Source organism: Drosophila subpulchrella, chromosome 2R (genome assembly GCF_014743375.2).
Source record: "Drosophila subpulchrella strain 33 F10 #4 breed RU33 chromosome 2R, RU_Dsub_v1.1 Primary Assembly, whole genome shotgun sequence".
In the NCBI taxonomy this organism is placed as follows: Eukaryota; Metazoa; Arthropoda; class Insecta; order Diptera; family Drosophilidae; genus Drosophila; species Drosophila subpulchrella.
In genome coordinates, this window is record NC_050611.1 from 13,492,401 (window position 1) to 13,503,334 (window position 10,934).

Consider the following 10,934-nt stretch of genomic DNA (forward strand, 5'->3'; position numbering starts at 1 on the left):
TAAAACAATCGATAAGTGTAAGTGTGATAGTCGATTTTAAATATATCCGTTAGGGCGGGTCGATTTGTATTGGGCCAAAAAAAGTGATAAATTGTTTAAATTCCCAGGATGGCTATGACCTAAAATCGGTGAAAAAATATTCTGGAGCTGCCGGAGACTTCTTTAGAAAACAAAAGGGAATGCCGTTGACCACAGTTGATCGGTACAATGACCCAGAAATAAATGAAAACTGCGCGAAATATTATTAAAATAATCTATTTAAATTGGAATCATTTACAAACATTTTAATTTCAGTAAGCTCACAGGAAAGTAATAAAAAGTTGGAAAATCAGCTGAATTTCATAACCACACAATTTCGCTAATTTTAGCTGAAATGATGATTAGGCCCAAATCCACGTGAACTAAGGCTGTTAATGAATTTGAAACCCATTAAATATTTATTTAACCAAAATACTCTCACAGAATATCAAAATACAATTTAAGAAGACCTTATTTTTAAAAGTGTTTAGCTATACTTACACAGTAACGTATTCAAAATAAAACACAAACATTGACTTTTCAAACTTTTTTAATGCGCACTAATGTCGTTTACATGTTTTTAATTCGAACTTATTTACATATGAATTGTATGTACAGCAAAAATAATAAGAAAACAATAAATCGAACTCGCCTAAAGTAGCAATTAATTTGCTTATGACATTCTTAGCCCCCCCTAATGAATCTCGGACAATCTCTCCGTGCGCTTTTCGTGGGCTCTAGGACATTCTCTCAGTCTTAAACGATTTAAGAAACTATGGCAAAATTTTAATTACTCATTACAAATTGCATAATCAATAAATCTCTCTGCTTGCCTTAAAGTTAACTGCGGTTAATTAGAGTTAGTGCGTATTAAGTGCGTCCGCTAAATGGCTGCACTTCGCTGCATTTATCACAAAACTGAGCGAAATGCACTCCACGGTGATCCAGTGTTCCAGGGATCCAATGATATGTGTGGATCCTCCACTGACCAAACTAAATCGTAGGCTTTGACTAAATAATGGTAGAATTAACACTAGACGATGAATAAATTAGGGCCAGCCAGGTTGATCATTCTGAAATGGGGAAATAGACGTCTTAGATGGGGTTTCACTCAGGAGGTATCTTTAGGTGGTGACCTACCGTGTGCGCTGATCAGACTACGTGCATCCCAGAGGGACATCTGCGACTGGGAGAGACGGTGCTGGGGGGGATACAGTTTGTAGGGGAAGTACGAGTGGTGGAAGGTGGCGATGGGAATGGGCTGTGCCGGCTGCAGGAATGGCTGGTGCTGGTGCTGGTGCTGGGCGGAGATCTTCCGCGAGACCTTCGGTTCCTTCTTGGGCTTGCTGGCTCCTCCGGGACACGGCTGCTTCGAGGACTTGATGAAGTTCGGGATCCGCGCCAGCAGGCCGCAGTAGTACGGATCGTCCTGCTTCTTCCTCTGCTGCGCCCCGCTGCTCTTCTGCCGCTTCTTGTCCGCATAAATGGGCATCAACGATCCGCCGGCCTCGTAGTCGGGCTGTAAGTTCAAAAATCATGTAGTCAATGTTTTCAAAGGTCGATATAATATGAATTTATTCTAAACATTTTAAAATTTCCTAAAAATGTACATCGTTTTGCTAAGCTTAACAATAATAAATAGATTGTTTTTGAAACTATGAAAAAAAAAAATCAAAATTTAAATAAGGCTTTTTCCTAAACGTTCTTACTATCAAACAATCAAAATTTAACTAAATAAAAAATAAATTTTTCCCGAAAATTTCCTAATGTATTAAAATCTATGGTTAGTTTATTCAAATGTTACTCATACTTCTCCTGAAGAATTATCTAATATTCAAAGCTTAAGCTTATCCCGAAGCACATAAAAACTATTGTTAATATGGGCCCAACCCATCAAACTGTCAGTTTTACGAATGAAATAGTTACTCTCACAACAACAAAATATACGCAACTTACTATTTTATGGTAATCTGACTATTAAATAGTAACCAAAGCAAGAACAAATTACACATCACTATTTTAAGTAGTTATAAACCTTTTTTTATAGTTACGTAACTATCGGTATTGGTCAATTTTACCCATAACTTGTTTTATGGCTATGTGAATGATGATTTTTCTTGACCTTTTCAATTTATCAGAACGTAACTATTTCATTTATTCATCTCCTAAACAATTAGCGAAAATGAAAAAATATATATAATATAATAATATATTATTTTAGGAAATTACGATTAGTCTTTCTTTTTGATCTAATTCTTGTCATATTTTAAAAAAGCTCAAACAAGAAATCCCGTTACATATTAGTAACTAAATTATTAAATTACTAAATTACCTTGGGCACATAGGGACCCTCGTTGAGGAAGGCGGCACTGAAGATGCTGCGACGCCCCTTGCTGGAGTGGCTCGAGTTCTGGGAATTCTGGGAGTTCTGCGAGTCATCCGAGGCGGCGGGCGTGGGATAGATCAATCCCACCTGGCTCTCGATGGTGGAGTAGGGATCCTCGCTGCTGTGCGTCAGCGGAACTCGCACACCCATCGCATCCAGGGACTTGGGCATGGCTTGGAGGCGACTCCTCAGCATGTCCATGGCCACCACGTTGACCACGAGTATCCAGACCGGGGAGTTGATTAGATTGTTGTTCGACTTGACCAGCGACACGGCGGACAGGCACTGGCGCTCCAGTCTGCCGCGTTCCGGATAGGTGCGCGCAAACTCGCGATTTATGTTCGTCTGGAACTTTTTCATGTCGAAGAGTCGGGCCGAGGTGCCCGCGGTGAGGGACATCTGCGGCATTTGGATTATGTCGCCGCCGATCACCGTCTCCTCGTTTCCCTGCGAAGTGCTGTTCACGTAGATGCTGCTCTTGCCGTACCGCTTGATGAATATGTTGCCGGTGTCGTCCATTTTGATCTTGAAACCGTCGCCGATGGACTTCTTGATCACCTTCGTCTCCGCATCGCGCATGGGGTTATCGAAGCCATTCAGACCAATGCTGTGGATTTAGGGATAGAAAATAAGTCGGGTTTCAATAGTATAATGATTCATTTCAGCGGAATCTTTAAGAAGTACGATTACAACCGCCTTGCCGAGGTACTAATGAAAATAGTATTCGACTGAACTTTACAATAATGCTAATGGTTTCAAGTATATGTGTAATGTTCTTAAATTTAAAAAAAAAAATATTTAATTTAGTAAATCTTAATTTGAAAAATATTTCTTTGGGAGATTACCATTTTTATATTCTATGTTTTTAACGTCAAATCAGTATTTCTAAGCTTCATACCAGGGACTGTAATCAATATGAGATTTATTTTGAAACTCAAAAAATTCACATTATTTATTAATCACAATGGTATTTTCCTTTTCTACATCTGTCGATCCTAAGTGGTTGGGTTTTTAGATAGTTTAATCTTTAAAGAACTTGATAACTCATTAAATTTGAACACAAGATGATGATACAATTTTTTTTTGGTTCTTATGGCTTTAATAACATTTTTATTTCGGCTTAATAAAATAATTATTATTTATATTATAGTAAACTCAAACTCACCGCACTCCATCGAACCCATTCTTGGATCCATTGATGGTTATCACAGAGGAGCGGGCGTAGGCCTTGGCCACACGTCGGTTCTTCTCGAAGACGATTATCTTGGCCCAGATCTCGTCGTCGATCTGCTCCCACTTGGACAGAACCTCGTTGATGTGGTCCTGCGCAGGGTAATCAATAACAAAGAGTCAATAAACTACAAAAGAGGTATAATAGATGTATAAACGGAAAACGCACCCTGAAGAGCTTCTCGCGATCGTGCCAGACGTCTTCCTCCTGCTCCTCCTGCCCGATGGCATCCAAATTGTCCAGGGAACGCGATATGATCTTGCGGCGAGAAATCATCTTGATTTCTGTCTGTTCGCTCGATTCGTTTCCTCTGCAACGGTAGAGAACATTTTCGGAAATTATTACAAAATAATTATGAGACAATTAACTTGCGCCAGCAGCGGGTGCGAATGACTTTGATTGGATCTGGCTGGCAGTTGAAATGAAATCACCGGCGAATGGGACACGCACTGAAAAGATTATTAGGCAATCGGTCCAATCAATCTGCAAGCCAATGAACTCTGCGCACGGATGCCAACAATGGGTGTTTCTTGGTCTTGGTTTTTTTATTTTATTTGAGTAACTTACTCCTTGGATCGATCGATTGATCGAATCCCCAATGTCACCGCCTCTAATTGAGCGCCGGCGATGCCTTGACAATTGTTTGGTGTTAAACACTTTGTCGAACACTGCTCGCATTTTGCATTTATTTTGCCGTTGTTGTCGTCAGGTCAACTGGCCTGGCATTTCAATTGGCCATTTGGGGTTTTCCTTCAAAGTCAGTCTGATTTGCTTATGCACCGCAGTGCCGTCAGCGTTGTGTGACAAAATCCAGTAGTGGTAGCCGTCTGTCAGGTGGATTGGCGGTCAGCCACGTGATTGGCATTAATGCCGGGCCAAATGCGATTTACCAATAAATGTGTGTCACATATACCCATTCCGACGAGTGGCAATGAAAGTGAGTCTGTCTTGGGGGGGGACTCTAGCTCCCCATTCCCATTCCCATTCCCAATCCCATTCCTAGGCGACATTTCTGAGCGTGGTCATATTAAGGGCACTACCTGCCCTGCATTTGCTAATGATAACCCCCTAATCGTGCCCTAATTTAAATGTTTTCCAAATTACCCAGAACTGCAGGCTGTTCTTTAATGGCCAGCGATCGAGTTTCCCGTCGAGCATTCACAAACACCGATCCCAATCCATTGAAGCCGCCGACTTTGGCTTTCTATTCGCCCAAGCGTTGGCGTTGGTTCTTTAATTAACGGACAGGGAATGGCCATAAAACCTGATAGATGTCACGCACTTCTGTGTCGCGAAGATCCGTTTTTTGGCCAAAAAGAAATTTCAAATTATAACTGGTTTTCTTTTTGGCAAAACTCTAAGATTTATGGCAAATAATATTCTGTAAGACGATGTAGACACGCCCACGAGCCAAAGATTTTGACAGTTTTGTGGCTCTGAGAAATCTATGAGAAGTGGGGAGAAAAGTTCTGGGCGAGACCCAGTATTGAGATTCTCGAAACAAAGTGTTGAAACCTTGTAAGTTTCTTCATATCAGAGATTTAGCCTAGTTTTTTTAAACACCTAATAACCCTTTGAAACCTTTAGAATTTGCTTAATTAGAATCCACTCCACTTTCATTCATGACTCAGGGGGTTTACTGTTGATGATGGCCAAATATCACAAAGTTATGATTGCCCAGCCACGACTTGACCTCTTCTTGACTGGAAGTCAAAACCCCAAGAGCAACATTCAGTTCTGTGTGTTTCATCTTCTATTTTAAAGCATTATGATTAGGTTTCTTGGCGTTCCTACGTCAATGGGGTTCTTTTTTTCTACTCTTGACAGACTGTTTTATATTGTATAATATATACGCATAACATTTCGTTCTTTTCACCATCGCCGGCGAGGTTCGTTTTGTTTTTTGATTTTTTTTCTGCTGCTGCTGTTGCTTGGTATATAAAATCTTTTTGTATGCCGAACGTGATGTTGATTTTTTGGCGATGATCGCATTCGACAACAACGAGAACCACACTCACCCGAAACTTTTGTATCTGTATATAAAGACAGGGATATGAAATTTAATTATCTAGCTGGCCTTTGCTTATGAAATATATAAAATGCATTAAATAATAAAAGCTTCTTAAATGGCCAGCAGAAACAGATGATTTATCTTGTTTGCTGATCTATTAACCCGCAGCTCGGTATGCTTGTTTGGTTTTTTGGTAACTATATAGTTGAAATGATAAACAAAGCGGTGTCTTGAAAGGATGAGCTGCCCTTTGGGAGCTGCAGCAAGTGCTGATCGAGTTCGTGCCGTGGAGTCTTTCGATGCCCGTCAAGTTCGTGCCTTGAGTCTTTCGATTTAGCACATTTTCCGCATACCGATACCCGCTTGCAATTAATTATGTAAGCCCCACAAGGTCGCGGCGAATGTATTTTTAGCAACGCGGCAACTGTTCTGTGCGTGAGTACGCAGTTTATTATTGGTTTATATAGAACCACATAGTCAGCCGTACCAGTTCCCCAAGGCCGTGGCGCAGAAGGAAGTCTTTCTGCGATCTGGGCTCCTTTGTCCGCTTGGTAAGCCGCTTAGCAGTCGGTTAATTGGCAACTACAAGTATATAGCCATGGCTATGAGTCAGTTGCAATTGCGCAATTGTAAGGCTTGTGCCATTCTGCACTTCTAGGCTCCGCTGCCTTTCAAATGGGGGCGCGTGTGTGCAGCGGTGACTTGTCATCTAGAGACCCACACCCAAATGTAAGGCAGCTAGCCTTTCGGCTGCTGTTTCTGTTACGGTTTTTGCAAGTTCTTGACGCCCCGGGCCAACCTTGAAAGTGTACCGAACCGAGCTGAACCGAAACTGGAGTTCGCATACTTTACATGTCCGGCTGGAACAAGTTTTTGGGTTGCTTTTATTCGCGGGCATTTATCATCGAAAGCAATATTTCTGCTCTTACTTTCGTATCTCGGGGGTAGACGGCAATAAAATGTGTATTTTGGATTTCAATCAACGCAAGTTATGAGCACTCAACGCGACCTATCCAAAATGAGACATTTTAATTTAACATTTATTTTCAGCTGCCAACGCCCGAGATTGTCTTTTAATGGCATAATGATTTAAATTGAAAACAAAACAAGAAATCGAATAAAATTGTTTGCACAATGTCGCGGGCGGCTGTGCACTTGTTACTTTTTTGAAGCAACGCAACAAAAGTCAGTCAACAAACAACACCATTAGCAACAAAAACAACGCTGGCATCTGTGGCTTACATTATTATGAGTTGGCACTTTATTTCGTCTCCATGTGAGCAGGGCGACAAAACAAAACAAGCCCCACCGGCAGCAAGAAAATGAAAATTAAATCGCATATTGTTACTGAGGAAGATGATGATGATGAAAAAAAAAGAGATATATATGAAGGGGCACGCAACATGCAAGAAAAACCAAGCGAGGAACTCATGGATGAAGAGTCTGTCTTGGACGCCCAAAACGCTGGGCACGTGTGAGTGTCATAATCATCGGGGGGTCTCCAGATATATGTTTATAGTCTGTATCTACAAGACAGTTTTTAGTAGGGTAACTATGGGGTACATGCAAATTTGTACAAATTATTCCTTTCCTATATAAACATCCCGCTAACTTGTATGCTTTTTAGACTTTATTGTAATATACATAAAACATTTATTATTTATAATGTACCTGCTATAAAAAATATTTATTAAAATGTTGTTGTATTGATGGCATTATTATTTCAGATTTAATAGCATTTTTTGCACTGCTTGGTTCTATTCGATTTGAATACTTGCATCTCGTGTAACCATTTATTCTAAGTTTTTTATGATTATATTTTTATGCATCGTTTTTATGACACTGCAGATTGATTTACTTACAATTTAAATACATTGCTCCCATAAATATTCTTTGTTTGAAATATTCCCTTGACCAAAGACCAAATTTATTAAACAGATCTCAGGACTTGATATTTTTTAACCTTTCGCAGATTGATAAATTTAGGTTTTCTGCTTTCATCTGATAGACTTCTAATTAGAAGCTGACTGTAAATGTGCCATTTTTCTTTGCAATCATTGTATCTCCAGCCATTCGTCAAAGGTTTCTTTTGAAGACCATCCAGATCGCTTAACTTTAGTAAGTTAAATGCTAATATCTTGGCACCCATCTGCGTATCTGAAACGGTTCGCCAAAATTTATGGATGGAAAGTTAGGGCATTGGGGCTGCGCCATTGTGCGGGCCTGCTCACTTGCTCCAATTCTGGTTCGGATTCGGATTCGTATTCAGATTCGGATTCAGATTCAGATTCGGAGATGGAGTTGAAGATGCTCTGCTTGCGGGGCCAGCGACTCCCCACTCGGCTTTCATCTTTGTGGGGCTCTGCACAATGCGGCGTATGCGCAATGTCTGCTCTGTCACTCGATGTGCATGTCAAGCCGATGATTGCATCACCATTGCAGCAAATGCTGCCACAGCAGCAGCGGCAGCGGCAGCGGCAAAAGTGGCAGTGGCAGCTGCTTGGGGCACCGTTTTTGCGGTTGGAAAATCGGCACACGAAAATTATAAATTCCGATTTTCACTTGCCGTCTCGGCGCCTTTCATAATATTTTCACTTATTTCTCTCCCATTGCAGTGCTGAGAATTTGCAATTCTCACCAAAGTATTTCGTGCCAGGAAGGCGTCCAAAAAATAATAAAAGAAACAAAAAAAAAAAACCAAAAAATGAAATGAAAAAAACTGTTGCACAGCACTTTCGTGTGGCTTTGACTTCCGCTTTTGTTGCCATGTTGCCATTGAGTGATTATTATTACCCGACATTGTTTTTAATGTTCAAATTACTTGCAAAAATTCGGCTTTTATTTGGCCAAGCACGTTTTGGGCCTTGGCATCGGTCTATTCTTAGGCCTCAACAAGTGGCGCACAGAACTCTTGTATGCCAAGATAATTCCACAAAAATGAAGACGACTTGACTTGCCTTTTTTCGGCTAATTAAAAGTCGACTTGTTGTGTTTCGTTTGCTTTGATTAGTCATCGAATCGATTTGTTTATGCAAATACCATTTGGCAGCCAGCACTGCAATTGATAATTGGCAGTTGCCCATGATTCATGACAATCATACAGCTTCGAATTACATCATGGAAATGAAAACTCTTCAAACCGATTTATGCCAATCAATAGCGGCCACTACAATGCAGCCGAAATACAATTAAAGAGCAGGAAAAGACTCGACTCGCAGGCACTTCAACAAAGGCCGCTCGCACTTCTGATATTTTGAATTATGTATTTTTCCCCCCGCTTAATTAGAGTTCATTAAATTCGGCTTCGGTTTGAAATTGAGCCAACGGCAGGGCACAATCAAATGCGTAATTAACAATTGCGTGGATAATTGGGTGTAAAATTCTATCTAAAGTGGACATAATTCAGGGGCGAGCGACTTGAGTGCCTGGCCAAAATGGCCCTCGAATGTGGGCCAGGCCAAAACCCTCTTCGACTGTCCTAATTAGGGGCTTTCGTTTGGCATGCAAATAAGTCTTTCTGTTTACGTAGATCTCCAGATGGGGGAATGGCGAATCCATAACAAAGACCGATAAAAAAATAAACGGCGAATAGGCCAAAGACCCCCGGAAGATGGGGTCGATAATATATACTATATGGTATATATAGTTGGCTGAATCACATGGCGAGATCGCCAAGATCTCGGCAGCCTTCCTTTATTTTTTTGGGAATTTCGTATTCGTATGCATTGAATGTTTCAGACAAAGTGGAGATTACATCGCTCATAAATTCTGGCCAAGGCAAAGCGGCCAAAAGCCGCACTGGGCTGACATTTTTTTGGTTAATAAAAATATGAAATTATATCAGCGATAATGCTAATCTTCGTGTAAATTAAGCACACGCATTTCGAATGCGATCGCAACGGCGATCGTGAACGGGTTTTCCCAGGGCCAGTGAAGGTTGTTGAACAGTTTTCCACTGCACTGCCAACTGGGTTTGACTCGGTTTCCATTCCATGTCCGAAGCAAAGAACCTTTTGTGCAGTCGCAAACAAAAGACTCAGGCAACGAACTTGATTTTGTAATTTACATGCTAACACACATTTGGCCCACTATAACACAGCCATATGTACTATATAGCATTTGGCTTTGGCTTTTCAGCTTAGCTCTGCCTTTATTTCACACTCATGGACAGCGCGTTTCAGTGGCCTTTGGCGTTTAGCACATCCACCATAAAACCATGTTTATTTATAAGACACCACAGAATGCTAATTAAAACCTGTGGCTGTCCGCTCATCGGTCTGAAATCTCGACTTGGACAATTTTGCAGCCAGATGATTGAACAACAGCATTTTAAGTGCCAATCAAACGATCTTCTCCGCTTGAGTGTGCATTCATTTCAATTAGCAGCGAACGACAAAATCAATTCCCTCAAATGTCAAGGTCGCGATTGGGGATGGTATGGTATGGTATGGTATGGGATGACTTACCCTGCTTCAAAGTGCAATGCTTTGTATGGGTATCCGTAAGTCCCCCGATTGATGCTGGATTTATTCCCGCGTGTGAATCAGAATTGTACTTGTAACGCCCACAATCAATCAACCAGCCAGGTTTCTCCTCAACTATGTACTGTTTTTTGTTTTCTTTTGTATCAAATATTATTCTTATTTTCGGTTTTAGATTGTTTTGTTTTTTTTTTTTTGGGATTTGTCTTTCAATCTCTATAAGCACAACACTCTCAGAACTCTGCGCTCGCGACGATTACGATTACGATGTGCGATTACGACTTCTACTGAGCCTCTGTTGTGGGTTAGTAACTTCTCGCTGTTAGGGCGTTAAATTGTTAGGCGGTTGGGAAGCGCGCGCAAGAACCGCTTGCCTCAAGCTGCGTGTTTCGACTGCTCGGCTAACGGTGAGCCCCACAGCAAGACAGCCCAACTTGTTGGCCAAAACTGGCCCGAAGTTCCCCAGCCGAAGTGCCAAGCGAAGCTCAATCTGCGAGTGAATGCGACTGCAAACACGATTGCAAAGAGGGTTCTCAGAAATCCCGCTTCTCTCAACGCTCGCAGACGCCTGCCGACTGCCAAACAAGAAGGTCTACGGAGATTCTTTAAGAATCTCTAAGATGCTTCTTCAAGAACAATGATTCGGATTTTGTAGAAGCTTTTTCGCCAAACAAGATCTAATTTTTTTGATTGTTCATTTTAAATAACTTGTTCCTAACTTTCCTTGTTCTGAAATGTTGATATTCAAATCGGGAATACCTGAAAATTTTAAATGTCATGTTGCTAATTTAAAGGTGAAAGTAAAAT

At 41.0% G+C, this 10,934-nt stretch overlaps 1 protein-coding gene across 1 annotated transcript; it reads right to left on the minus strand.

Moving 5' to 3' along the window:
* Positions 1 to 550: 550 nt before the first annotated feature.
* LOC119551869 lies at positions 551 to 10,506 on the minus strand. The gene is made up of 6 exons (XM_037861462.1): positions 10,113 to 10,506; positions 3,804 to 3,945; positions 3,570 to 3,727; positions 2,351 to 3,011; positions 1,159 to 1,537; positions 551 to 1,091 (listed from the first exon to the last, which is right to left on the minus strand). The coding sequence occupies exons 2-6, from the start codon at positions 3,909 to 3,911 to the stop codon at positions 1,087 to 1,089; spliced, it is 1,311 nt and encodes a 436-aa protein (XP_037717390.1). The 5' UTR covers positions 3,912 to 3,945; positions 10,113 to 10,506; the 3' UTR covers positions 551 to 1,086.
* Positions 10,507 to 10,934: the final 428 nt, after the last annotated feature.

Coding starts and splice junctions, on each gene's coding strand:
- LOC119551869 (XM_037861462.1), bottom strand. CDS start 3,911: ATGATTTCTCGCCGCAAGATCATATCGCGTTCCCTGGACAATTTGGAT. Junction 3,728..3,803: donor ATCGCGAGAAGCTCTTCAGG/GTGCGTTTTCCG, acceptor TACCCTGCGCAG/GACCACATCAACGAGGTTCT. Junction 1,538..2,350: donor AGGGTCCCTATGTGCCCAAG/GTAATTTAGTAA, acceptor TTGAACTTACAG/CCCGACTACGAGGCCGGCGG.